We start from the raw sequence: 27250 nt of genomic DNA on the forward strand, positions 1-27250 counted from the left end.
TACGTTTTTGTTGCCACAGTTTCGTAAAATTTAATTAAAGATTTATTATCATTACCATTGTATTCACCAATAACGTGTTTAATTTAATAAAAAGTGGAGAGGGACACGCAACAGGCTGGGTAAAATAAAAAAATATGATAACCAAAAGTAAATCAGTTTATTAATCACGAAACTACAGTTTTATTTTGCATGAGCTGGCGCATCCCATCGATCATAATGTTCAAAGAACGCATATCATCCTTAACAATATCAACCAACTTCGAAATACCATTTTGTTGCAACTGGAGAAAATCCTTCAATTCGGCTTGAGACTCTTCCACCAATTTGTACCGCGGCTGTGGAGGCCGACTTGTATTTTCCATGAGTTTAACAGTCGAAATCAACTCGTTTAACTGACCCTAAAACACCCGAAATAAAAAAACACACAAACCAACAACACTATTACTTTAAACTGTGTCGGAACATTGAGATGTGCATACATCGTTTCGAGTTTCCCTTTCAAATACTCCTCCTCAGGCTGAAGGGCTAGGCCAGTTTTACGAATACTTTCCTGTCTCACTAAAATCTACAAACAAGACAAATACTCCAATAATTACACAAAAAAAAACTAAAATTACTCTCAAAGTTCGATGCTGCAAATGCAGGAATCTGTGCTTGAGTTCGTTAATTCGCGCCAGCGACGCCGCATGTTTTTTCTTCAGTTCGGCCAATTCGTTTGTGATTTTTTCCTCGAAGGCCTTATGTAACCCAGTTTCGTGCTCCTGCTTCAATTTGCGGGCCTTAAGGTCGCTGAAGCCGTAAATCGGCACCGGCATGTATTTGCTAGGGTTGGGGTTATCCATAATTGCCGCCCTCCACATTTGAGGGTCGAAACCCTGAGGCACCGTTTTAAGGTACTCTTCCAAGGCGGCTTTGGAGGGTGTGACGTAGGCAATGATGGCCGTAACACCAACGTTTGTCAATTGTTGTTTTTGTGTCGGTTGATTCAAATAGTTGGCCAAGTCAGTGGCTGGGATTTTTCGACTATTTCCGGTCACTCCCTTTTCCATAACCACGATTCGTAACTCGGATTGTGTATCAGAGAGGGCTTTGATGTGCTGGATGGTGACCTTGAGGTTGGGTTTGTTACCCAAAATGCCACTAAGTCCATTGATTAGAACTTGCTTTTGTGAACTAAGCTCGGCATATTTCCGGTTAAAAATCAACTTGACTATACCTTCCGTGTTATCATGTTCGGGAATTATGTTATAACCGACTGCTTTGAACCGATAAAACGGGTTATGAACTGTGTATTCAACCGGCGGTTGATTCGCACTGTAGTACCCTTTCCCCGTACCCCAACAAGCTTGCAACAAATTCCACTTTTTCAAAATATCATCCCTCTCATCATTATAAATATTAATAGCGTAAATCGATTGGATCACAAGTTGGTTTTGTTGTTGCTGTGTTGTGAGCGCATTTTGCGCAAACCCTACACAAAAATTACAGGTTCCTGTAATTGCTAGTCGGGTACTTACCTGGAGGTTGTGCCGGCTTGGCCCCAAACCCGCCCCCAAACAAACTCCCTTGTGTCTGTTGACCGAACCCTCCACTAGTCCCAAAACCCCCAAACCCCCCTGTTGTTTGCGTAGCCCCAAACCCCCCAAACAACGACGGCGCACTCGTCGTAGTAGTACCCCCGAATAAACCAAACCCTCCCCCTGTTGTACTCCCCCCAAACAGCCCCCCCGAAGTGGTGGCCGTGCCCCCGAACGAAGTCCCGAATAAACTCGGGGCCGAAGTTGTCGCAGTACCGAACAAACTCGGAGCTGGGGTACTGCCAGCTCCGAATAAACTAGGAGTCGAGGTGGTGACCCCCCCGAAAAGACTTGGGGCTTGTGTGGTGGTACCGCTCCCGAATAAACTGGGGGCCGAACTAGGGGTCGAAAATAACGAGGTTGAAGTGGTGGGAGTTCCGAAAAGGGTTGGTTTGGTTGTGGAAGTACCGAAAAGGCCGCCGCCGGTCGATTGACCGAAGCCGGTACCGAATGTCGGGGCTGAGGTTGATGCTGGGGCTCCGAAAGTCGAACCAAATGCTGGAGTGGAAGTTGCAGGAGTACCGAAAGTACTACCGAAACCTGAAGATTGAGCTGGGGCTCCGAAAGTTGAGCCGAAACCGGTCGACGGCTGCGAAGTGGCTCCGAAGGAAGAGCCGAAACTGCCGAAGCCGGTACTAGCCGTGGTGGTGGTTACCCCAAATGGGGTACCGAATGCGGTGGCTGTGGATAAACATTGGAAAAACATAAAACTATGACTAGGTGTTTACAAAAATTAATAAATAATCTAAGACGATAAGAAGTGTGCGTTTTAATTCAGGAAAAATCGAATAAATTGAATAAATTCAGCGAAATTTGTAGTTTTCCAAAGGAAATGGCTACGAAACCACAATCCTGAAATTATTTATTTTTCTATTTGGGTTGTTTCAACGAAAAGAAAAGAATTTCCATGAAAAAAGTATTTGTTACGGGGAAATGACCAAACGGAAACTACTCCTCGGTAAAAAATGCAAGTCAAACTTGAACTATGCGAATACTTATCGTGCAAAAAATACGCTGTTGTTAAGACTTAAATTTATGCAAAAACGAAATAAACACGAAATAAATGAAATTATTTCAATCCTTCAAGTGTCATTCCAGTCAAATTTTTTAAAAAGAATTTAAACACGTAGATAATTTCAAAACAAGTTTTTTTCGACTGCAGTGCCGCTTTCCCAATTTGTTATCACAAAATGACGGATTTTATTTATCCCAACCACAAGAAATTGCATTAAACAGCATTTTGTGACTCATCCCCGGGTTGTTATTTTACTGCGAATGGAAGGAAAGCAGGAAAACCGTGTTCGCACATATAAACACCAGCGATAAAAATTCAAAGCGTGGAAAGAAACTTTCAGTCGCCGATAAGTTCTTGCAGAGTTAAGTGTTTTTCCTTCGCTAATAAAAAGCACAATGTCGGGCCCTACGGTGAGTTTAATTTTTATTTTTCAAGTTGGATTTAAAAATTCCGATTCTAGCTATTCTCATTTCCTATCAAAGGGGCTACTAAAAGTTTTGGAACGACCCTTCAAGTCACAGACGATCAAAACGTACTCAAAATTGGGCAGAGTTTCACTCCCCCAGCTACTACCCTCATCAGCGAAATAACCAACAGTACGGTTACTGCAGAAACTGCTACCACTCCTGAGATTTCTCAAAATATTACAACAACGATTACCACCGTGATAACCGAAGTGACCGACAGTACGACCGAAACAATCGGTATTTTTGAAAACAACATCACTTCAGCAGTGGCCGAAATAAAAAACAGTACACAAAATACAACTTCAACCCCACTTGACGTATTTTCTTCAACTACGGATGTTTCGAACCAAATATATTACGAAGGATACGACGTTGAGGGAAAAACTTTGTACGTTGTTTTGGGAGTTATAATCGTCAGTCTGCTCTTAATTATCGTCATTCTTATCGTCGTTTATAAGCGATATAAAGCCAGCCGTTCAGGATCGCTTGATTGTGCAACCGATTTGAGCCAAGTTACCATCTCAAACGGAAGAATGAAATCGTATTAATTATATTTGTGATAATCTGTTATATTTTACTATCATTATATTTTTGTTACTCGCTTAGGTAGGTTTATTTATATCCTCAAAATGTTATTGCCGAAATAAATTCTTGGTTTATAAATTATAATCTAGGTTTTTTATTGAACACGTCCAGTTTTTCATGTTTTATCAGTTAAGTAATGAAATTACTTTTGTGTACTGTGCAGCACAGACGTGACAAAAAATTTAAGTTAAACACTAAACAAAACATTTTTTAGCGATTTGTTTCAAACAAAAATTGTTGAATTGTTACTCACACGTTAACAATCATCACAATTAAATTTTATAACCATTTAAAACACCAATTAACATTTTATCTGTAAAAAGTGTGGTGATTTGTATTGTTGAGTCTGAATGGTACAAAACGCTGCCACTTTTTCGATTTTTTCTGGTTAAAAATTAAGAACACAAACATTAGTCAGGCGTTTTGGGCAAAATTAAATCTCATTAATTACGGTTTAAAGGGAAAATAAATAAAACCGTGAATACCAAATAACAAAATAGAAAGAACTTAACCTAACTTTCTTACGGTTCTAAAACTTACGTTTATTTGCCGGGCTTCCAAAAGTCGACTGGTTTGCATTTCCGAACGAAAATGCCATAACTGCATTAAATTTAACGTTAGTATTTATATAAAAATAGTAATTACAATTTTTTATGTATTCACAAATTGAACTTAACGAATTGACAGAACTGTCAAACTTCAAACCTAGGTTATACACCGGCAATTTCACAAAATTTCAGCGTTTTCTGTACAAAAAAATACGAAATCAAAAAGTCGCTCATGTGTTTATGTTAATTATCTGGAAATCTATCCATTTCAGGGTTTTACGTTTTTTTAAGCTCATTCCTTTGTATTTCAATTCGGGCTGGCGAACTTTCGGCTTTCATCCCCTTGTCAAGTGTCATTCATTCCTGACATTTGGCATTTGCAATTGTTGGGTTGTGTTTTTTGCACTTTGATATTGCAATGTTTTTGTGTTAAAATTTAGTAGCGTAAGAGTTAGCCTTGATTAGTTTAGCCGAAAAAGTGCGCATTGTTTTATGGGGTTTAAACCGCGGTAGATCCTGTGTCGGTGAATTTAATCCAATTTTTCAATGGCTGAAAGCAACGGCGAAATGGACGACGATATCATCATTAACGACCAAGACGGCCTTCCCAACGTGCACCCCAACCTGCTGGCGGAGGCCGACATCGACAGCCCCGAGCATGTGACCGACGACGAGTTCGAGGACCTGCCGACGTCCCTCATCGTCACCAACATCCACGACAGTGTCTTCACCTCGCCCGGTAATCCGCCCCCAGCCCTCACCCGATCTGACCGTAAAATTGCAGAGAAAAAGCGCGAAATGGAGAACCTGTTCCGGAACTTCGACCCGGACGTGACATTCCAGTGGCTGCGCAGTTTCCGAAGACTGAGAGTGAACTTCCAGACGCCCGTGGCAGCCGCCAGCGCCCGCATTCAGCTCCACCAATACAAAATCAACGACTCAGTGATTACGTGTTACTTTGCTCAACCCGTCACCCCCGTCAAAAACCCCAGCCTGCAGCCGCCAGCCCCCTTCAAGCAGTTCCTAATCTCGCCGCCGGCGTCGCCCCCCCTCGACTGGGAGCCCCGGCCGGAAGGTGAGCCCATTATCAATCATGACCTTCTTGCAGCTTTGGCCACCCTCACGCCGGGGGCGTCGCACGAGGTGCACCCCCCCTCCCCCGGCCAGCCCAGCATCGTGGTGCACACGGCCCTGGGGGCGGACGGCGTGGGGGCCAAAGGCAGGATGCCACAGACGTCGTGTCCGGAACGGAGTTAATGATTTGTACAGGTCTTCAAGGTTATTTTAAGTGTGAGCTTCAGAGCCTCTCAATATGTCAATTTCTCTCTATGTAGAATCTGTCACTCATTTATTATGGAATTACGTGATTCATTTGTTGGTTGTAACTGTATCATTAATTTAACTCAATGTGATAATAAAGGTGTTGCTAATAAAAGATAATTTCCTAAAGTACTCAGCGGGAATTTGAGACAGGTTGGCCCTGAGTTTAATGCCATCAGCTGGCAACTTCAAACAGGAATCTGTAATTATTTATTGAAGAAAACAGCAACCAATTTTATATTCAACCTAGATTCAAGCAATTGATTATGAAATTGGGGTGGAAAAAATTATCAGAAGTACTCAGTTTAGAAGAAATTTTCTTTTTGTAATTACAAAACTCGAGAACTTCCTTTGTATGTTTATTAATGACAACGAATTTAAATGTTTAGTTCATGCTAGTCTTTAGTCTGTGATTTTTTCTCTTTTCACCAGATTATTTATAAATAGTTTCGTATATTGTTTATTTTTTGCTTACAATCTTTACACGAGTTACGAAATTCGGTAACTTTAAAAATGATAAAACTAAAATTTTATTGGTTTATTTGGTTGTGACAAAAATTATCGATTTAAAGTTGCTGCAGTTTCGTCGAAAACAATATTGATCAACTTTATGAATAAAAAAGAGTGTAAACGTACCAAAAATACGGATACGTATTTTGTAAAATGGCTATGTATATTTTGTATAGTCGTAATGTATGTCCACTGACTTTCTCGAATTATTCTGCAATTATGAAGCTTGAAATTACATAATTACGTATGGGATTAAGTTTATTTTTAGATAATTTGTGCCTGTTTCCGACTATTTTTCAAGCTATATCCCTGAACAATAGTTCGAACAATGTCCGTATCCACCTCTTTATTTCAATGGTAATAAAATAAACAAAAAGACGTTAACTATGTATCTATGTGTAAATAAAGTTATTCGTTGATAAATCAGTTCTTTCTTTAATTTTTTTCATCGGAATTACAAATTGAATTTTCTCCCCACCCGATTACTCGTAAATCCAAAGGCGATTTTACTTTTATAAAAATATTTATTTTATGAATAAATAGACAATAAGTCCACACTCCTACTACACTAACAGTCGCTAAAGCCGCGCTTCACCTGGTGACCCCCAGCGGTTGCATTTGCTCGGAAGTTGGTGGCTTGGAAGTGACAGTTTCTTCCTCATCCGGAGTCTTCTTCTTGCAACATGACGTGAAGAACGTATCGCCTTTCCCGAATTCTTCGCCGTCTTGTATAGTTTGCGGCATGGGTTTGTTCAAAGTTTCCGGAAGGAATAAGGTCAAAAACCCGGAAATTAGCGCAATAACTGCGAAAATAATGGACGGTAGGGTTGGATCGAACGAATCCAGGAGTGTTATAAGGGGAGTTAGGGCTCCGGAAGTCCGGGCACACATTGCCCCGATTCCGAGGGCCGAGTTTCGGACAACAGTCGGGAAAAGTTCGGCCGAGTAATTGTAAATAATTGCGAAAGAACTGGCGATTAGGAATTTGCCAGTGACGACGAAAGCGGTCGATTCGGTACTTCCCATGGTTAGATTCGCGGCAGCGATGCAACAAATCCCGCCAAGGATCATATTGAGGGCGGTTAAGGACCGACGACCCATTCTGTCCATCAAATACACAGTTAGGACATAGCTGGGCAATTCGACCAAACCCATGACAAATAAAATTAAAAACGGATCGCCGCTCAACTGCCCCGTGTTCAGCGACAGTCCGTAGTAAACCAACGAATTGGCGAACCAGTTCAGACAAACATTCAACGTTTTGATTCGCAAGTTGGGCGTTTTGAAAAGGTCTAGAACCCCGACTGAGTCTTCGGTTTTGGTGCGACTTTCGGCCGTTCCTTTGGATACGAATTCGGCGGCTTCGAGATTAATGGGACTTTTGTTCATTTTGAGCGCCTTTTTGACGATTTCGACGGCGTCACGTGAACGCCCATTGGCCCATAACCATCTGGGTGACTCGTCCATGAGCCAGTAGTGGCCAATGAGGAGCAAACCGTGGAGTCCGTACACGACTTGGAGCAATTGGCGGTCTTTGATGAGGGCCCCCCAGCCTGCCACCATCATAATGCCACAGGCGAAGGCTGCCTGGAAGGCTACACCACACATGGAGCGCTTGCTGGGGCCCACCAGCTCCATGGTCAACACAAAACCTGGAAAAAATCACCTATCTTAAAAAAAATACAAAAATTTTTTAACGCTTCCTAGTTCAGTTTTATGACCTTTTATATGCCTTTACAACCCACTAGAGTTGTTAAAAGTCGAAAAATAGTCCATATGTTCGATTTTTTGATATTTGATTTTTTCAATTTTTGTCGAGATTTTGGTCAATTTCCGGTGGCCGGAACATTTATCGAGGAATAGCTCCGGAACTATTAGAAATAACCCCATGAAGTGTACTATCGTTGGAAAGCACTTCAAATTATCAATTTTTTTCAAAAAATATTATTGTTCTCCGACTAATAGTTTTCGAGCAAATTGCTGCTAAATGCAAAAATTGGTAAAATTTTAAAAAGTTCATAACTAAAAAACTATTGGGAATTTGGCAATTTTCTCGATGCCAATCGATTCCCCGGATCATTTTGCATAGGTATGGATCAAAACAGTTTTACTTTTTACAATAGTTTAGCCGTAAATGAGAAAATAAAAAAAATTAAAAAAAAGTTAACACCCCCCCCTTAAAATCGGTCAATTTTTAAAGTGTCTCAAAATAAAATAAAACCGATTCTATCTTATAGATTTTGATGTGCTCTTTACGATGGAACAAACCGTTTTCTTCTAGCTCTTTTAGTTTGGTCGTAATCGGCGTTTGAAAATTGAAAATTTTTTTGCGAGATATCGCCTTGAGTCCTATGCCATTTTATAGAGTTTTTTATTCCGGTTATCCTCCATTTTTCTGTTTCTCGATAACTCTAATAGTTTCGCCGTAATTGGCGATTGAAAATTGAAAAAAAGTGAAAATGGAAACCTTTTTTTGCGTTTTTCTCGGAAACTGTAAGACTTAGAGCAACGAACAAAAAACCATCTGATAGCGCTTAATTTTATCTATTTTTTCGTCTAAAACCGGAGCCGCTCCGGGCAACGGTTCCAACTACAAAGGCGATCAAAGTTTTGCACTAAAAAAATTCATTAAAAAAAAACTAAAAGACGTAGAGCATTGCGGTTTGTTCAATTGAATTCTACGGCTCATTTTACATACTATATCAATTTTTCACAAGAATTAAAAATTTAAAATTTTTTGCCTAAATTTAGGGTAGCCATTTGTCATAGTGAAAAATTTTATTCATTAAAAAAATTCATAACTCAAAAACTAAAAGTCGTAGAGCAATGCGGTTTGTTCCATTGAATTCAGCGGTTCATTTTCTGTATTATGCCAACTTTTCACGAGATTTAAAATTTTCAATTTTTTTGCTCAAATTTCCTGAGTAAAAATACACTTACCTTCAAAGAGGTGAAAAAAAAATTTTTTAAACTAACTCCAGCAAATTTTTATGAACTTCTACATGTCTTAACAACCCACTAAAGTTGTTAAAAGTCCACAAAAAGTCCAAATGTTCGATTTTTTGATGTTTGATTTTTTCAATTTTCGTCGCAGTTTTTGTCGGTTTTGGGTACCCGGAACATTTCTCGAGCAATAGTTCCGGAACTATTAGAGATAACCCCATGAAGTGTATTATCGTTGGAAAGATCTTTAAATTATCTATTTTTTTCAAAAAAGATTATTGTTCTCCGACTAATAGTTTTCGAGCAAATTGCTGCTAAATGCAAAAACTGGTAAAATTTTAAAAAATTCATAACTGAAAAACTATTGGGAATTTGGCAATTTTTTCGATGCCAATCGATTCCCCGGATCATTTTACATAGGCTAGGATCAAACTACTACCACATTTTCGAATAGTTTTGCTGTAATTAACAAAATATTTTTTTACCTGGTATATAAGCCCCCGCTGATCCGAAAATCCCATACAAGTATCTCAGCGCCAAAAATGAGTAATAATCAGGGGTAAAAGCAACCGCAACTCCTATTACTAGTTGCAATAAAGCCGACCAGCAAAAAACTGGCTTGCGTCCGAACTTATCGGCCATATTTCCGAGGGTTACAGCCCCGGTGAAAACCCCAAACATGTACATGGCTTGGGCCACAGCCCCCATCCATCTATTATCACAGACGAAGCTCCATTCAATCGCTCTGGAAGTCTTATAATACGTGTAGTCGTACACCCAGGAGTCACACCGATACGACACATTTGTCGTACTGTTCAGCAGACTACAACTATCAAACTCTCCCGAAGGAAGTTTGGGAATGTATGAAGCAAGTTCCGACGAATTTAATTTCGTCATTGTGTAATTGAAATCGACGCCTGGAATCTCACATCTGGGAGAAAGAAGTTAATTTATTTGGTGATTCAGCCTTTTGGGGGAATTACCTGTGCTCAGGCACTGCAGCCACTGTTACAAGGGAAAGCATATGGAGGCCGGCAGTGACTGCTGAGAGGATGTGAAGGCTGAATTGCCACATCTGGTAGCGACCGAAGTCACCTAAAAGAAGATAATTTTTGCACTGTTGCTTCCGGAAAATACATTTTCCGGCCTTGAGGCTTTATGGCGGAGCACTGGACCAAGACTATATGCAAAATAACAAGATCCATCGATATGGTTTAAAATAATTTTATTCAAAAGAAATAACTTTGTTTGGAATTGATAAATCTGTGAGATTTGTTCTTGTTTTTTATTTACTGGAGCGATTGTTATTCGACCCACAATTTTATCTCTCAATGGACTGATAAGCGAAATTGTGTTTGATGTAACATTTTAATGAGGCAGGTTATAGTGCAATCATTTATTTCCTAACACTCTTTCTTAATTAGTAATAAAAATTCGAGCACACTTTGTCTCCGGTCCGATAATTATCAAAAATCAGATCTCTATCACCTATCACCAAGTGAATTATCCTGTTGACGATTAATTTTGCAAGATCGATTGACGTAATTTCGTAAGTGGGGCAAAAAACCCGAGTAAATAAGCGCCAGGGCTAATTAAATACAATTAGCTCGGCAAGTGAGCATTTACCTGAATGTGTTAATTGAGTTAATAAAAACGATCTTTCCGCGATAATTTTACTAAATACACTTCATTAGTCATTTTTTGCTCCAAGGTGCGCTAATGAATCCGAGTCATTTCCTTTGAACCCCCTAACTCGCCTATTTTTAAATTGAATGCAACATTGTTGCGAGGAATTTTTACGAAAAAAAAATTGTAAATTATGTGTCTCGACCTATTGTATGCATTATCATTTTCCAAAGTGGACAGGAAATGACTTATTTTGTCTCCAGGTCAAGCCCAAGGGCCCCGCTTTTGCCAGCATGTGCTCGGAAAGGGCAGTCGGGAAATAATGCAGAGTGAGGTCGTTCACATTATTATATGCAAATCATTATCTCGGATTCGTTATGGTTTTAATTTTTTTTTCCGTGACCACAAGTGTGTCAATCTACGCTCCGATCTCTTTGTACTCGGAGGAAACGAGCAATTTTGAAAAATCGCCAAATATAATAAATCACGACATGGTTGCACCGACTAGGCAAACATTTTGATTCGGAAATTGGGGACGAATCAACAGCGATTAAAACAGTGCCAGTAAGTCAAGAACTATGTGATTGAGCCACTGTGTACACAATTACCCCAACCGGGAATATTTATACCGCCAATATATCATCCCATAAAATTTCATAACTGCTGTAGTAAAATGTGTAAACAATCGATCGCAAAAATAAAAAGGTCTTTTCCTCCAAACTGCATTTTTATTGCATTAGTTGTGGTCAGTGAGCGAAAATTGAAAAACCAAAATTTTGACTCACCCAGATAGCCCATCATGGTGTCTAAATCGTAGGCCCCGTCCATCTCGCTGGTGCTTCCGACTCACAGAACAAAAGTCTTCTCCACACACCACACTCTTTTACATTTCATGTGTTCCAAGCGACTGCGCTTCTCCAACAAGATAATACACCAAATGTGGTCGGAAAAAGTGTCACGTGTTGGTGCCAAAAGCACGTGGTTTTTCTGAAAATTGTACCACCAATGCGTGACTTTGGAACCACATTACTGAGTCAATAAAAATCGCTTCGCTTCTCAATGACAATTAGCTTGTGTACTCTACCGGTTCTGCATGCACTAGAACTGCTACAAGTTTTTACGATTTACCTGAGTCGATTATTCCTGGCCTTGATAACATGAAAATTTATTATTAACTTATCTTAACAGATCGATATCTGCTACATTCAGCGAACAGCACTAAATTTAGCATTTTTCGCGATTTGGTGTACATCTGGGTCAGGCAATTATTTTTTTTTGTGATTGTGTTCCGAAGAGAAAGTTCCAAAATTGACAAAAAAGCCCAATGAAAGAGGTCAAATTTACCTATGCTTTCTTATTTCCGTTCATTTTTATTTCCTTCTGCACCTGTCACATCCAATAAAATCGTATTTCTGTTAAATGACTCACATACACAAAGTGTATTCGTCTCGATAACTCACTTCCACTTCTGCAAACTAACACTATTTTTAAAACTAGTCGGAGAGTTCAAACGTCAATAAAAATGATCATCGAAATGTGTACTAAAAGCCTTTGCTTTGTTGGTCCCCATCGTTTGGCAAAACTACAATTTCCTAATTTTTTCTCTGTTTATATATAAATCGTCCATTCCGCCGACTAGGTGATAATAAAACTGACAAACATTCCTTGGGAAAAATCCTTCGGTCCCCCGTGAGGCAAACACGCTCATATCACTGAAAAATTGAGATAACTCAAACGAACGTACAAACAACATTTCTCCAATTCCGATTTTAAAAATAGAACCGGCTGATAAGTATTTTTGTGCTTCTAAATTAAGTTTGTTGTAATTACAAGCTAATTGAACATACTCCAAAAATGAAGACTATTGTTTTTTCACTTTATTTACGACACGTGGAAGTTGGTGGTGCGCCGAAAGGCGCCAAAATTTTTAGGCACGTGGAGAGTAAATAAAACGACGAAAGGTGAACAGTCTTCCCATTTATTGCGATTTTGTCGCCAGTCCTGCGGGAACTCTCACTACCATTCCCTGTGGAAAGTTCCCCGAGCGAACCTGACCGTGACGTCAACATTTGAATTAAGTCAAGGTTTAATATAACTTTTCGGAAGACAATGCAATCAGAGTTTTCTAAGCTGTTTTATTTAGGTGGCAATAAAGCGATCAGTAATAATGAAGCCGATTTTGATCAGTTTAAATTGATAAATGATCAGTATTTAACTAATTTATGCACAGTTTATTTATTTATTTATTATTTATGTATTTCTTATTATTTTGGATTAGTTTAGTATTTATTGTTTTTACTGTACATTTATTATTCAACTGGGCATTTATTATTTTACTGTGCATTTTTTTAACAAATTTAAAGCAATTATAATCTTTGTTGAGACCATTTCGAAGAATAAAATATTGTATTGACCTCGTTTTTTTGTAATTCTGTTCATTTATTTCATTATCACCCGATGTTCAAAAAAGCGTCCGATTTACTCTCAAACTTGGTAAACTATTAGTATATAATAACTAATGCATTTATTATTTTACTGTGCATTTGTTATTTTATTGGGCGTTTATTATTTTTACTGTGCATTTATTATTTTTTACTAAATAAAGATGCTTGTCGTTTAAATAAAAAAATCGTCCGATTTACACTCAAATTTGGTAAATAAATAACTATTAGTATATAATAACTAATGCATTTATTATTTTTTCTGAGCATTTATTATTTTACTGTGCGTTTATTATTTTACTGCGTTTATTATTTTTACTGTGCATTTATTATTTTTGTTGTGCGTTTATTATTAAATTTTTAATGTGCATTTATTATTTTTTACTAAACAGAGATGCTTGTCGTTTAAATAAAAAAAATCGTCCGATTTACACTCAAATTTGGTAAATAAATAACTATTAGTATATAATAACTAATGCATTTATTATTTTTTCTGAGCATTTATTAGTTTACTGTGCGTTTATTATTTTACTGCGTTTATTATTTTTACTGTGCATTTATTATTTTTGTTGTGCGTTTATTATTAAATTTTTAATGTGCATTTTTTATTTTTTACTAAACAGAAATGCTTGTCGTTTAAATAAAAAAAAATAGTCCGATTTACACTCAAATTTGGTAAATAAATAACTATTAGTATATAATAACTAATACATTTATTATTTTTTCTGAGCATTTATTAGTTTACTGTGCGTTTATTATTTTACTGCGTTTATTATTTTTACTTGTAAATGAAACTCGGAATTCACCCAAAAACTAATTTATTAGCAAATTAGATTCAACAACGACATTGACACTTCCACCGTGTCCTTCCAACTAACTAGGCGTTGCCCGTACGCGCCTCACGCGTCATCATTTCCCGCCAATTTCACCAGCAGCGCCCCCTTCACTTAACAGTCGGCCACGCTTCCGTGTTCCACGTCCTCGGGGAACCACCGGTGTTTCTAAAACAAGTAATTAACCAATACCATGTATCCGAGCCGTAGTATGCATCTACAGCCCGAGTCCCACTTAAGAACTATTTATAAACAACCTGAAAATAATCATAATCGTGTTTCTCACGTTGAGAATGAATCTGAAAATAATCATAATCGTGTTTCTCACGTTGAGAATTAATTAAGAACAACAATAAGAACACCACCAACAACAACAATAAGAACACCAACAACAACAACAATAAGAACACCAACACCAACAAGATCAGTAACCTCAAGAATAAGTAGAAGAACAATAACAAGAACAAGAACAATAACAACAACAACAAATCATTAACTCATGAGTTTCAACGTAAAGCGCTTAAAAACAACATTTGGGCCCAAAATCAGCTTCACAGCGAACTCAGTCATTCGTCACTGACATCGCCTATTGTTTCGTCTCCACTCGTCGTGGCGACAACGTAATGTCTCAATTTGTCCACTGAGTGAACACCCTCATATCGTTTTTGGGAACGCGTCGCCCCCGGCATGTCCGTCACGACGTACCTATCGTAGTCGAGCACTTTCTGAATTCGGTACGGTCCCGAATATTTAGGTAACAGCTTCCGACTTTTGCCCTCGTTTGAAGCTCGCGTGGTGCGTACCAACACGAGATCACCTGCATTAAATCTCTTTGGGGCACAGCGTCGCTTGTCATAACGCTCCTTTTGCTTCTGCTGTTCCTTTTCGACACGCTGAGCAACGTCTGCTCGTGTCCGTGGCAAATCACCATCATGAACACCCTCTGTCACCACGTTGGTGAGGATTGAGTCATTAGCATGTCGAGATGTATACCCCAACAACAATTCGTATGGACTTTTGCCCGTAGTCGAATTCGGCGTAGAATTAATACCCCAACTAATTCTACTCACAAAGTCATCCCATTTCTCTTCTTCTCTCGAGCTAGCAGCAAGCTGAGATAAAATCGTACGATTTAATCGCTCCACCTGGCCGTTAGCCCGTGGTGTAGCAGTCGCGGTTAGTACTAATTTAACGTTTAAATCGGTACAATGTGTCTTAAACTTTTTGCTAGAAAAACAAGCCCCACGATCGGCTATTATACGTTTAGGTACACCAAACATTCCTGTAAGAGAAGCTAAAAATGATAAAACAGGGCCCACCTTAGTATTAGGCACGGCCCTGAGAAAGACAAATTTAGTAAATGCATCGATAATAGCTAAAAGATAAGAATTATGTGATTTGCTCTTTACAAATGGTCCCAAATGATCCATGTGCAATGTGTCAAATGGTTGCGAATTCTTAGGTATGGGATTCAAAAATCCTGGCTGCTTTCCTCCGGCTTCCTTATTGTAGAGACACTCCAAGCAGCTAGAAATATATTTATGAACATACCTCCGCATTGAAGGAAACCAATAAGATTTCGACACAGATGCCAAAGTTTTCTCATTCGATAAATGGCCAATTCCATCGTGGTGTGCTAATAAAATCTGGCGTCTTACCGCTTTTGGTACGACCCATTTTAATCCTGACTCAGTCTGTTTGAATACTCGACCATCTTTTAGTTTATACTCTTTGTGAATGGCACGCTCTTCAGCGTTCGTCGGTGATTTTTCCAATATTTCCTTCAACAATGCGCATCTCGCATCCTTCATTTGAACAGCTAAAATCCAATCATCATCGTTAACATTAATATGCAAGACTTCCAGTGAAGGCTCCGAAGGATCTAATACCGGATTTCTACTCAAAGCGTCAACGTGACTCATTTTACTGCCAGGTCTGTATTCTACAGTAAAGTCGAACTCAGAAGTCAACAACCACCATCTCCCAATTCGTGGAATCAAATCTCTCTTGGTAAGGGTTGTTCGTAAAGCATTACAGTCTGTGATCACCTTGAATTGAAGCCCCAACAAGTATACTCGATAATGTTTGAGAGAACAGACCACCGCTAGCGTTTCTAGCTCGTACGAGTGGTACCTTTGTTCCTCTTTGGTCGTCTGTCGACTGAAAAACATAACTGGACGCAAAGATCCATCACCTTGTCGTTGCAACAGAATGCCACCAATTCCAACTTTAGAAGCGTCAGTGTGTAACTCCGTTTCAGCTTCCGCGTCGTAAATTGCAAGAACTGGTCTGCTCGTCAAGATGTCTTTTAAAGTCTGAAAAGCCCGCTCTTGTGCTTCTTCCCAAACAAATGCACTGCCTTTCTTTAGGAGACTCGTCAAACTACTTGCTATTGTTGCGTAATCTTTCACGTACTTTCGAAAGTACCCACACAAACCTAAGAATTGCCTAAGTTTGTGTACGTCTGTTGGTTTGGGAAAAGCTGTCACCACTTTGATTTTTGTCTCGCCTGGCTTAATGCCTTCCGCACTGATCTCATGCCCTAAATACTCTATTTGACTTCCAAAGAAGCAACATTTACTCAGCTTTAGAGTCAATCCAAATTGTCGAAGCAATTGAAACACCGTTCGTAAATTGTTAAGACCTGTTTCAAGGTCTTTGGAAGGTATCAGAAGATCATCTATGTAACAAAAAGCGGTCTGAAACCGTAATGGACCCAACACCTTATTCATAGCTCGCTGAAACACTGCCGGAGCGTTGGCTAGACCAAAAGGCATGCGGACAAACTCGTAATGCCCATCAGGCGTAACAAATGCTGTCTTTGGAATCGATTCGGTGGCCATTGGGATCTGATAGTACCCACTCGCGAGATCTAGTGTGGTGAAAAACTTTGCACCGTTTAGTTTATCCAAATGTTCATCTACTCGTGGTAACGGAAAGCGATCTTTGATTGTTTTCGAATTTAATTGCCGATAGTCAACACACATACGGTGTTGCCCATCTTTCTTCCGCACCAACAGTATGGGACTCGAATATGGCGAGTCTGATTCTCGTATGACTCCGCTACCTAACAAGTCATTTACTATATCTCGAACAATTCTTCTTTCGTGATGCGATAACCGATAAGGACGATAAACTATTTCCGCTACATTTCGTGCAAAACAATCTCGAAATTCGTTAACGAGTTGTAACAATTGCTCGAACTGAGCCGGGTCTAGATTCTTATTGACTTGTGTAAGAAGTTCCCACCGTTGAAAACTCTTTACCTCAACCTTCCCCACAGAAAACACACTCACCGTCGTAGCTGTGCTTTCCTGCTCGCAGGGCTCAGATCTCGCAACGATTTGCGCCTTTCGATAGACCAGATCTTGGTGCGATAGATTGCGAACGGTCACTAGGCCTCCATCACATGTGACACACCGATGAACAACGTGTTCGAACCCTGGTCTCGGACGTTGACACCCTTCAACGTAATAAGCTCCTTTCCACCCATCGTCTTTTGCCTTGATTCGTATGCAACCAATGGATTGAGGAGGGATCACTGTTTCGTCTTCCGCCCAAAGTGCAACTTTTCGTGTCGGAAGTTGGCCTAGAAATGCTTGGATCGATTCGTTGTTTCCGTCAACTACTCTCACAGCTTCCTCATTTGCTATAATCGTATTAGCACCCGCATTCAGGAAGGTCTGTCCCACTATGACAGGCACACGTTGTGCACTGTCTTCGACGATCAAAGCTTTTACGTTTGCCTTGACAAGATCCACTTCTAGCTCTACTTCGACTTCCCCATGCACTTTGGTGATTCCCTGGCCATAACCACGAATCAAATGTAAACTTGGCTGCCACATCAGTCCCAATTCTCTAGCAACACTTTGCTTGACAAGGACCGGTTCAGCTCCTGAGTCAATGTAAGCTCGCGTCGGCTTACCATTGACCTTAATGTCTATGTAATAATTCTTATTATTACTTGCGTCAGCTACACTTGTCGTTAGTGCCTGCTTAGACATGTTTTCTTTTACTAAGTTACCACGTCGGCACTCAGCATCCACATGTCCAATGCGACCACATTTCTTGCACTCAATTCTTGGTTTCGGGCACTTTGTCGCAACATGTCCTCGATTACGACAATTGTAACACCGAACTGACGAATACAGTTTTTGTGTTTCGACTCGACTTGGAAGGAACCTCCTCCTTTCCCGAGGCGCCTGCTTTGCGAGCGTATCCCGCTTGTCACCTTCGGATCTCAGAGTCGACAAATACTCAGCGTACAAGCTTTCGGGTGTAACGTAACGCCCTGCTCTAGCCCCATTTCTGAGAGTCACATCAGTGATTCCATCAATAAGACAGGAGACTGCATTCGTTCCTGTTATGTCACAAGCCTGCAACAGATTTAATTTCCCAAAATAATATTGTGCCCAGGTTTCCCCATCTTCCTTCACCCTATTCACTAGCTTACGAAGTGTGGAAGCATAATCGTGGTGATCGGGGAAGGTGGCTTGTAACAAACGTTTCCATTCATCCCAGCTCCGGTCGTATGCTGAGGGATCGAGATTGTCGTACCACTCCTTGGCCAACCCCTTGAGTCGACTTATCATGCCGTAAATCGTTGTACGTTCGTCCCAACCGTTCACGAGAGCCAACTGGTCAATTTTATGCAACCACTTAGTGGTACTAAAATTGGGGTTTCCTGGAGCGAATTCAGGAATCAGGTCACTTTTAATGCCAACTTGTCCTGATGTGTGCTCAAAATTGCGGTTTAGCAAACGTCGATTCAAGTTTTCCACAAGTTGCTCAAGTCTCGCGATTCTAGCGGATTCGGCCGAAACTGGGGGTGAATTTACTGTAGTGGAGACCCCAGGCGCAGACCTTTTCGGCCGTGGCTCATCGTCACTTGAGTCCGAGTCGTCCGAGTCCACATTTCCTCGATACCTGTGACGCCCCATTGCGAAAATCTCACCAGAAAACTTTTCGCGCCTTTTGAGCCACACCCAAATGAAAATTGACAGCGTGTGGTTGCGTAACTCCTAGAACTCGTCAGAAATCAGAAAAACCAGATAAATTCGGCTAGCACCCGATTGATTTGTTCGATTTCAAGTCGTAAACCACAATTTTGTTACGAATGAAACGGTACAGATTCCCAAAACTTCAATTTTTGGCCCTTGCCTTGGCGACCCACAAATTCCTCACAAAATCACCACAATTCACCACTCTCTATCGGAAACGATTATTTGAGCAATATCCTACCGCTGCTCTGTAAATGAAACTCGGAATTCACCCAAAAACTAATTTATTAGCAAATTAGATTCAACAACGACATTGACACTTCCACCGTGTCCTTCCAACTAACTAGGCGTTGCCCGTACGCGCCTCACGCGTCATCATTTCCCGCCAATTTCACCAGCAGCGCCCCCTTCACTTAACATACTGTGCATTTATTATTTTTGTTGTGCGTTTATTATTAAATTTTTAATGTGCATTTATTATTTTTTACTAAATAGAGATGCTTGTCGTTTAAATAAAAAAAATAGTCCGATTTACACTCAAATTTGGTAAATAAATAACTATTAGTATATAATAACTAATGCATTTATTATTTTTTCTGAGCATTTATTATTTTACTGTGCGTTTATTATTTTTACTGTGCATTTATTATTTTTGTTGTGCGTTTATTATTAAATTTTTAATGTGCATTTATTATTTTTTACTAAACAGAGATGCTTGTCGTTTAAATTAAACACTGTGCATTTAATTTGTGCAGATTTTATTTTGTGGTAGCTTGTCGATCGCAATGTAACAATTGTTATTACAATAAACATGATAAATATTTAGTCAGAGTTATTGCAAGATAAATAGAGGAAGGTGAAGGTAAATCCTTAAAAAAACAAAAACAATGAAAGTATCTACGTGACATTAAAACGCCGGATTGACACAACAAATAAATCTTCCGGAAAAAATCCAAAAAAAAAAAATAAGTAAACCTTTCTGGCTTAAACATGGTTTTGAATTTGGACCAATTATTATAGAAAAAATGAGAGCAATTGAGTGCATTTTTATCTCGCAAAACAAAAACCAGTGTGTCGTGTGTGTCATATCCCTTGACACCGATGAAATTTTTCCGAAACAACGTCCTAGTCTCTGACTCGTCACCCCCTGAAGAAATCGTCCCTGCCATAACCGGATGCTGCGGTTTGTGGCAGATTTCCGTCTGTATCGGGGCTTTCCTCTCCCAGTTTATCCACGGCCTTGACCTCACCACCCTCCAGACCTCGGCCGTTTCGGAGATGAACTACACCTGCAAGGGAACAAACTCAAGCATTTGTTCCTACCCCAATGGCACCAAGTGCACAGAATTCGAGTACTACTCAGACACGATTATCTCATTCGCGGAAAAAGTGACCACATTGCGAGAAACTGGCCCCATAATAATGGTAAAATTTCAGCTGAATTTGGTTTGTGAGAAAGGGAAGTACGTCCTTTGGATCAGGAATGTGTACCGGATGGGCTTGTTTCTGGGATATTTCATGAGCGGGGTTTGTGGGGATAAGTTCGGGCTGAAACCGACCGCTATGATTTTTATCTCGTTGCAAAGTCTAACAGGGCTGTTTATTCTGAGTATGAGGAGTTACGAGATCGTGCTGTTTTTCGTGTTCACACACGGGGTGTTTTCCAACTCGATCAATCTGATCCCATCAGTGGCGGGTAATTATTTTTGGGCACAGTCGTGAGAATCAATTTTGTTTCCTCAGTAAGTGACGTTGTTGGGAATAGGTGGAGAACGCTAGCTCTGGGCATTGTTGCGTCTGGGGTTCCCCTAAGTATCGCTGTATTTCCCTTTTACTACAATTTGTTCAACGATATTAGCGGGGTTGTGGCCGCGGATTCGGTCCTTCCCCTAATTCTTCTCCTACCTCTCGTGTAATCACCACCAAGACAGTTTTTGCCACGTGGTTAAATTTTAGGTATTTTAGGGACTCCCCCAATTACGTGGTCGTGATGTTGGACTTTGTCAAGGAAGAGCGGGTGCTCCGCAGGATTTCGCGCTGTAACCACCGCCCCTTGTCCGCAGAGGCGCGCTTGGCCCCCGTGCAAGTTATCGTAGTACGTTTTTCAAGAGTTTAACACTGTTTAACCATATTTTAGCGCTGAATTTCAGGACAGTGGGGTGCCCCATCACTGCTCAATCTGGTCGATCTTCAAGCCCCCGTCGCTGCGAGTCGCCTATTGCACCCTCCTGGGCAGCTGGTTCTTCCTGGGGTACACGCAGAGCCTCACCATGAAGTACGCCTACGAGGACTTCAAGCGCTTGCCAATATTCGGCTGTTGCGGCATTTTTGGAAGCCTTCTAGCCGTGTTTTTGTGCCATTTCTTCCAACACAAAGTCGTAATCGGCATTTTCGCGATTTCCAAGAACATCTCGCTTGGCATTTGCCTGCTGTTGGACCTTTTGTGGCACAATTCTGTAATATTGTGTCGATTGTTGGTCGTGTCCTAGTTTTTTTTCCAGGAATGTTTGGTCTTCAAAATTGGGATTTTGTCGAGCGCGTTCTGGCTGTGGGGGGTCAGGGGGGCGCTCTTCACCCTAACCCCGCGCATGTTCCCGACCGAGAAGCGCTGCCTCTGCTGTGGGGTGTGTTTTGCTACGTTCCACCTTGGGTTTTTCCTGGCAATTGTGCTGGATTACTTTTTTGATAACACGATTTGGACAATTGGGGGGATTTTCCTACTCGGGGGGGTTATCGAGCTAACTGGGAGTTTCTGGTTTTGGGACGTGCAAAATCGGGAATTGCCCGACTATTTGATAGATTGTATAAGATTTGAAAAGTAAGTCGCTTCACTCTGTTCGCAGTCAAAACGTAAATTGCAGATTTTACAAACCGTCGAGATTTTTAATTATTTATGAGAACATGGCGGGTCCGGACCTGGAAGTGGAAGTCAAAGTGATGGATTTGAATCCGATTGAGCAACCCGTTAAGAAAAAATGATGTTTGACTTGTCCCAATAAAATATTGAAAGTTTTGACTTTATTGACTCTGTCACACGTGTCATGTTTTCCGAAAGTCTCCCTCTAGTCCGCGTCAAAAACGGAAGCCCGCCTGAGGAGCTTCTGGCCACCAATGCTGGAGGTTTTGGCCGGTGGCAAGTCTGTGTGGTGTCTATAACGCTCCTCTGTATCTTATTTCACGGCTTCGACGTGTATACGTCCAAACTTGCGACCCCAATTCCCCTAAATTACACTTGTTCGGCGCCAAATAGCAGTCGATGTTTCTACGCTAATGGTACCAAATGTCGGGAATTTACTTTTTCGAAAGAGTACCAAATTTATACATATGCCGAGAGAGTAAGTTGCGATTACCACACCAAAAATAATTCGCTTGTTTTAGTTTAATCTCGTTTGTGAGGACGAGATTCTTGGCTCTTGGGTGAAAAACTGTTTTTGTGTGGGGGTTGCCATTGGTTTTGTTTTGACCGGATGGACGGCTGATAGGTTCGGGCAGAAAATAACAGCCATGGTTTTTATACCGTTGCAGTGCCTATTAGGCGTTTTTCTAATCAGTATCACCAACTTTTCAATGATGTTGTTTTTTGTTGTCGTGCAAGGGATCTGTTCCACTTGCACGGTGCTAACTCCACGAATAGCTGGTCAGTTATTGTGTTGTTAATTTTTTACTAAAAATTCCTTCCAGTGTGTGAAGCGGTGGGTAATAAATGGCGCACTTTCATGCTGGCTTTCGTAATGTTGCCGTTACCGATCGGTTTAATAATTTCTCCCTACTTGTTTATTATCTTGATTGATATTAACAAAGTTGTGGCGGTCGTTTCCGTACTGCCGTTATTACTTTTAGTACCAATACTGTAATTATTACTCCGATTTTTGTGAAACTTTAGTGAAAGTTTTTAGATACTTTAAGGATTCCCCAAATAAGATTCTCGTGACTTATGATTTTAAAAGGGTGGAGGAATCGGTTCGGAAAATCGCCGAATTTAACAAGCAGCCTTTGCCGAACGAGATCAGAATACGTCCGGTGCAGTTAATTGTATGTTTACGAGTGGATTCCTGGCTTAATACATACTTTTCAAGGCTGTATTTTAGGAAAATGCCCCACCTAGACCCTACTTATGTCCGGGCATATGGCAACATCCCGAAACACGCAGTGTGTTCTTGGCAATGACTATACACTTATTTTTTATCGGATTTACGATGGACTTACTACTTGTTAACATTTACCGAAATTATGCCTACATTTACACTTACGGCATTTCCGCAATAATTGGGATTCTCAGTGCGATACTTATGGCACATTTTATAAGACACAGCAGACTCATTGCGATTTTTTGCGTTTTGAAGGATGCCTGTGTTTGTATAATTTTTTTAAGCGACGACTTTCACTACATTGCTTTGGTAAAAACGTTACGCAAAACGCCCACAATGATGAGTGTTTTTAGGGCGAAAATACCATATTTGCCATGAAATTAGTGGGGACGTTTCTACACTTTGTGGCGTTTATAGTTTCAGATAATATAACAACGCGCGTGTTTCCGACCGATTTCCGAGCTCAAGGAGCTGGAGTTGCCCATGGTTTATTTTTTCTGGGCAATTTTTTCGGTTCTGTTATGCTTACTTATGCAAAAGGAAACGTTTTTATTTGGCCGTACGTAGCTATCATAGGATTTGTGGCACCAGTGGTTGAAGTTGTTTGCTCGTTTTGGTTGTGGGATGTACATAACCGGGAACTCCCCGACTTTTTTGAAGACGCAGTCAACTTTCAGCAGTACTTATGTATCAAAATGTTTAACCCACTTTCATTTGGGTTGTTTTAGGTTCTATAAACCAGTGAGGTATGTGGGTATTGATAACAAATTTGCCACGCTACGCGAGAAAGAAGTAAGGTCTATTGAACTAAATGAACTCTCGGGCGTTATCCCATCAATTAGTTTTGTAAAATAGGGGCTAATAAAACTTTAGTGTTACGCCACTGCTTTTTGTTAGAGTGCGGAAGTCGTAAAAGCGGGCGACATCTAGCCTTTTCCAGTGCAGGTCACCAAAGTTTGCGTTTTTATCGGCAAAATATGCGTCACGTGGTACTAATTACGTCATATGTCAAGTTGTGATGTGACAACAGTAAGCAAATTGTTTTGCTTGTTAAACCATATGGTCCAGTATTAAAATTGTAATAATTTTACATTAACAAACCATATTTCGTACAAATTCATTTCGCGCCGACCTTACATTGTATTAATTGTTGAGTGTTTCCTTCAAAACTGAAAAATCATCGTGAGGATGGCAGATTGGGAAGAAATCAAGCGTTTGGCGGCGGATTTTCAAAAAGTGCAACTGAGTTCCACGTCACAAAAGTGGGTATTTTCCCCCTAAAGCCCCCCATAACGCCCCTTGATTTTCCAGACTGTCTGAGCGCAACTGCATAGAAATAATCAACTACTTGAAAGAAAAGAAAATAATCGATTTAATTTTCACCGTCGACGGTAAAGAATTCCTGACCCCTTCCCACCTCATCCAAGACATCAAAAACGAGCTGTTCGTCAGCGGCGGCCGCATAAATCTAGTCGAACTAGCAAAAAACATCGGCGTTGACTTGGCCCACATAACAGCCCACCTTAAAGACGTCCTCAAGGGCCAAAAGGACCTCCACTCCATCCTAGGCCAACTGATCGACTCCTCGTACATCACTAAAATCGCAGGCGAAATTAACGAGAAGCTCGCACAACAAGGCCAAATCAGCATCAGTGATCTAACAATTCAGTATGACCTCAGTGCCGAATTTCTCCAACAGCAAGTTGTGGAGAAACATTTGGGCAAAATCATTCACGGCAAACAGGACACCAACGACCCCAGAGTCATTTTCACCGAATCGTTCATCGCCAGATGCAAAGCCAAGATCAGGGGGGCTCTGTGTGGCTTGACCAGACCTACGCCGGTTGCCTCAATCCTGAACCAAATTAGTTTGAGCGAAAAGCTGTTTTTCTCGCTTTTTGACCAGACTTCCATGCACGGCGCCCTCACCAGCAGGGTCGTGGGGGCCCAGTACATCCCCAACGTCTACGCCAGGTCACAGGTAAGTCCAATCTTTAAAATTTTAATAAAAAAAATTTTGTTTGAAAGCTGACATAAGCCCAAAAAATTATCATTTTTTATGGAAATTGTGCCGTTTTAACTGTTTTTATTTATTTACAAATTTTTGTTCGTGATCAGTGGTGAATTATATCATATTTGAATTATATTCGACGAAAGAAAACAACGTTTTTAAGGAAAATATGGAATTTTACAAGCGTGTATAGTGGGTTGCCTAAATTAAACAATTTTCTTGGACAATGCACTCTTCTAGCGAGTTGCTAAAACAATATTGACCTTTCATTGTTAAAATTTGAATGCCTTTTGGCGTATTTTTAGCTGAGAGAGTATTAATAGGTCTCCGCTTACTTGCTTTCGTGAAATAACTTTTATGTTTCGTTAAGTTTGTAAATTAGTGGCAGTTTTTTGTGTTTTAACATTCAGAGGCCACTGAGACGCCCTGTATAATAACAAAAATCTTATAGAACGAATGGGTCAACAACTTTTATAAGCAAAACGATTATCTGGAGTATGATGCGTTGGCAAGGCTCGGAATCTCGGATTACAAGTCGTTCATCAAAAAGCAACTGTCGTCTGAAGACTTGGTTTTTCTCAATTCTTGCGCTGCTTCCAAACGTGTGTTAGAGCGGGCGGAGGCTGATATTGATGAATGTATCTCTAGCAAGTCTTATCTCGACTTACAATCGAACCTCCCGTCCGTTTTTAATGACAAAGATATTAGACTAATCCTCGATACAGTTTTGACGAAACAAAAGCAACAACAAACTATAGTAATCGAGAATTTTATTTTGAGCAAAGCTTTTATCGAAAATTTGTCGAAAAACTTCGACGAACTCGTAAAAGAGAAGGCTAAAGCCGTTGTGGAGTCTGGTAAATACCAGCAGTACCAGACCGATATTCAAATTTCGTCAAGTAAGCCGCAGAAGTTTGAAGAAGTGGATGAGAAGGTTGATAAGAGGGAAGAAAGGCGGAAGAAGGCGGCTGGGGGTAAAAGCGGGGGTGGGACGCAGGGGCGCGAGACTAAGACCAAGTCTACCAAGAAGGCCAAGAAGCACGTGGAGGAGGAGTTCGAGACGGTTGAGCGGAGACAACAGCTGCAGGTCGTGTTGAGTGAGGATATTGCAGATTTGATTCAGAAGGAGCTGGAAGAGGACGGTTTGGACGAATTAAGTGAGCCTCTAACTCAGTATTTGTTGCCACAATTGAATGAGAAAGGATTGGAGATTGCGGGAGAAATTTACGCGGCGACTATCGCCGACAGGACGGCAAACCGCAGACAAACGCATAACGAGCTCCAAAATAAATTGAACGCGCTAATCGGAGACGTGCGACTCTTCGAGAAAGGTCTGAAACTGCTGCCCGAGGAATTGCAAGGCCAGTTGGTCAAATATCTCCTCAAGACGCTCTGCACCGATATTACCACGGAAATCTTGAATTACGTGGCCGCTGAACAAAATCTCAACACTCAAACTGATAATTTCACCAATGAGCAGCGATTAAAGTTCGTTAACGAGTTACCACCCGACTTGAAAAAGTCACTTTTGCCCCTCATTAAGTCGCTAAGCGGGCAAAGTATCGACGAGTTCATGGCTGCCGTGGAGGAAAGTCTCAGCGTATGCAGTATGATTATCAAGAAAATCGATAAAAAGAAAGACAGGACGATAGTTTTGAACCATAAGCATGTTTTGTTAGAACAGTTGAATAAATGCGACGATTTGGCGCTTGTTTTGCATTTGACGACTTTAATTATTTTCACGACGGCCACTCAATGCATGCTCCATGCCAGTGGTAGACACGTGGCAGCGATTTTAAGTTTTTTGAAACAATATTTAACCGACGGACAAGTCGCCGAATTGACGTCCTATCACGGTGAGAAAATCGCACAAATTTGCAAACCCAACTAATCCTTTTCACAGATTTTGTCACATTGATGCTAAGTGGGGGGAGCGAAGCCGAAAGTGCGAAAGAAAAACTCAAAGAGAAGATACAAACGGTCAAAAATATCGCCAATGAGTTCAAAAAACCCGGCGCTGAGAAGAGTTAATGCTTGCGAAAACATGTACATAAGTTACTTGTAATATATGCAAATAAACGTTTATTTAAAATTGAATTTTTGTTTTATTGGAATATGGGACAAGATATTTATGTTTGAGTTGTTATCGGATTCTGAGAATGGGTTGTTGAACTTTAATTGTTTGTTGGAGAAATGTGGAGCTGGGTTTAGCCGATTTTTTGCGCACGGATGCACAGTTATCGCGGAAATTGTGTTTAATGCCGTGGTCAATGGTCAGACTAGGCG

At 40.5% G+C, this 27250-nt stretch overlaps 7 protein-coding genes and 1 non-coding gene across 14 annotated transcripts in view; 5 read left to right on the forward strand and 3 right to left on the reverse strand.

The window, feature by feature from the left end:
• LOC657633 (proteoglycan 4) overlaps positions 1–27250 on the reverse strand; it is a 68359-nt gene that overhangs the window by 19481 nt on the left and 21628 nt on the right. The gene's annotated exons all lie outside the window — the stretch shown is intronic.
• On the reverse strand, positions 139–4342 carry Nup54 (Nucleoporin 54kD). The gene is made up of 5 exons (XM_964799.5): positions 4185–4342; positions 1518–2258; positions 618–1471; positions 446–565; positions 139–398 (listed from the first exon to the last, which is right to left on the reverse strand). Exons 1-5 carry the CDS (start codon positions 4240–4242, stop codon positions 165–167), a joined length of 2007 nt encoding a protein of 668 aa, XP_969892.2. The 5' UTR covers positions 4243–4342; the 3' UTR covers positions 139–164.
• Positions 2258–3728, forward strand: LOC103315256 (hypothetical protein). Its single transcript, XR_010333736.1, has 2 exons — positions 2258–3002; positions 3053–3728. It is a non-coding gene; the product is annotated as a hypothetical protein (transcript).
• Positions 4555–6448, forward strand: sra (sarah). Its single transcript, XM_964668.4, has 2 exons — positions 4555–4931; positions 4977–6448. The coding sequence occupies exons 1-2, from the start codon at positions 4739–4741 to the stop codon at positions 5447–5449; spliced, it is 666 nt and encodes a 221-aa protein (XP_969761.2). The 5' UTR covers positions 4555–4738; the 3' UTR covers positions 5450–6448.
• LOC658186 (uncharacterized protein) lies at positions 6527–12217 on the reverse strand. 2 transcript variants are annotated; one of them, XM_064356188.1, is made up of 5 exons: positions 11936–12217; positions 11377–11578; positions 9949–10060; positions 9451–9896; positions 6527–7674 (listed from the first exon to the last, which is right to left on the reverse strand). In XM_064356188.1, exons 2-5 carry the CDS (start codon positions 11417–11419, stop codon positions 6614–6616), a joined length of 1662 nt encoding a protein of 553 aa, XP_064212258.1. In that variant the 5' UTR covers positions 11420–11578; positions 11936–12217; the 3' UTR covers positions 6527–6613. The 2 variants fall into 2 exon arrangements, with proteins under 2 accessions (XP_064212258.1, XP_064212259.1); XM_064356189.1 differs by lacking the exon at positions 11936–12217 and having other exon boundaries at positions 11377–11696.
• On the forward strand, positions 19747–21878 carry LOC658106 (solute carrier family 22 member 3). 3 transcript variants are annotated; one of them, XM_015985220.2, is made up of 7 exons: positions 19747–20254; positions 20303–20561; positions 20609–20777; positions 20831–20960; positions 21016–21321; positions 21367–21683; positions 21727–21878. In XM_015985220.2, exons 1-7 carry the CDS (start codon positions 19967–19969, stop codon positions 21842–21844), a joined length of 1587 nt encoding a protein of 528 aa, XP_015840706.1. In that variant the 5' UTR covers positions 19747–19966; the 3' UTR covers positions 21845–21878. The 3 variants fall into 3 exon arrangements, with proteins under 3 accessions (XP_015840706.1, XP_015840705.1, XP_969610.1); XM_015985219.2 differs by having other exon boundaries at positions 19748–20254; positions 20822–20957; XM_964517.4 differs by having other exon boundaries at positions 19749–20254; positions 20822–20960.
• On the forward strand, positions 21829–23831 carry LOC100141880 (organic cation/carnitine transporter 2). Its single transcript, XM_008203469.3, has 7 exons — positions 21829–22200; positions 22244–22502; positions 22547–22715; positions 22762–22897; positions 22954–23262; positions 23307–23632; positions 23682–23831. The coding sequence occupies exons 1-7, from the start codon at positions 21907–21909 to the stop codon at positions 23806–23808; spliced, it is 1620 nt and encodes a 539-aa protein (XP_008201691.1). The 5' UTR covers positions 21829–21906; the 3' UTR covers positions 23809–23831.
• On the forward strand, positions 23972–27061 carry Ufl1 (UFM1 specific ligase 1). Its single transcript, XM_964368.4, has 4 exons — positions 23972–24215; positions 24265–24934; positions 25416–26820; positions 26868–27061. The coding sequence occupies exons 1-4, from the start codon at positions 24142–24144 to the stop codon at positions 26993–26995; spliced, it is 2277 nt and encodes a 758-aa protein (XP_969461.1). The 5' UTR covers positions 23972–24141; the 3' UTR covers positions 26996–27061.

Source organism: Tribolium castaneum, chromosome 4 (genome assembly GCF_031307605.1).
Source record: "Tribolium castaneum strain GA2 chromosome 4, icTriCast1.1, whole genome shotgun sequence".
Lineage (NCBI taxonomy): Eukaryota > Metazoa > Arthropoda > Insecta > Coleoptera > Tenebrionidae > Tribolium > Tribolium castaneum.

Bases quoted from the DNA above. Each gene is read 5' to 3' on its own strand.
- Nup54 (XM_964799.5), bottom strand. From the start codon at position 4,242: ATGGCATTTTCGTTCGGAAATGCAAACCAGTCGACTTTTGGAAGCCCG. The intron at 1,472-1,517 runs GTAAGTACCCGA...ATTTTTGTGTAG, and splicing joins CAAGCCGGCACAACCTCCAG to GGTTTGCGCAAAATGCGCTC. The intron at 399-445 runs GTAATAGTGTTG...CGGGTGTTTTAG, and splicing joins ATGTTCCGACACAGTTTAAA to GGTCAGTTAAACGAGTTGAT.
- LOC658106 (XM_964517.4), top strand. From the start codon at position 19,967: ATGAAATTTTTCCGAAACAACGTCCTAGTCTCTGACTCGTCACCCCCT. The intron at 20,961-21,015 runs GTACGTTTTTCA...GCTGAATTTCAG, and splicing joins CCCCCGTGCAAGTTATCGTA to GACAGTGGGGTGCCCCATCA. The intron at 21,322-21,366 runs GTAATATTGTGT...TTTTTTTTCCAG, and splicing joins ACCTTTTGTGGCACAATTCT to GAATGTTTGGTCTTCAAAAT.
- sra (XM_964668.4), top strand. From the start codon at position 4,739: ATGGCTGAAAGCAACGGCGAAATGGACGACGATATCATCATTAACGAC. The intron at 4,932-4,976 runs GTAATCCGCCCC...GTAAAATTGCAG, and splicing joins CAGTGTCTTCACCTCGCCCG to AGAAAAAGCGCGAAATGGAG.
- Ufl1 (XM_964368.4), top strand. From the start codon at position 24,142: ATGGCAGATTGGGAAGAAATCAAGCGTTTGGCGGCGGATTTTCAAAAA. The intron at 24,216-24,264 runs GTGGGTATTTTC...TTGATTTTCCAG, and splicing joins CTGAGTTCCACGTCACAAAA to ACTGTCTGAGCGCAACTGCA. The intron at 24,935-25,415 runs GTAAGTCCAATC...AAAATCTTATAG, and splicing joins ACGTCTACGCCAGGTCACAG to AACGAATGGGTCAACAACTT.
- LOC658186 (XM_064356188.1), bottom strand. From the start codon at position 11,419: ATGGACGGGGCCTACGATTTAGACACCATGATGGGCTATCTGG. The intron at 9,897-9,948 runs GTAATTCCCCCA...TCTTTCTCCCAG, and splicing joins GCTGCAGTGCCTGAGCACAG to ATGTGAGATTCCAGGCGTCG. The intron at 7,675-9,450 runs GTAAAAAAATAT...GATTTTTTCCAG, and splicing joins AGCGGGGGCTTATATACCAG to GTTTTGTGTTGACCATGGAG.
- LOC100141880 (XM_008203469.3), top strand. From the start codon at position 21,907: ATGTTTTCCGAAAGTCTCCCTCTAGTCCGCGTCAAAAACGGAAGCCCG. The intron at 23,263-23,306 runs GTAAAAACGTTA...GAGTGTTTTTAG, and splicing joins ACTTTCACTACATTGCTTTG to GGCGAAAATACCATATTTGC. The intron at 23,633-23,681 runs GTACTTATGTAT...GGGTTGTTTTAG, and splicing joins GACGCAGTCAACTTTCAGCA to GTTCTATAAACCAGTGAGGT.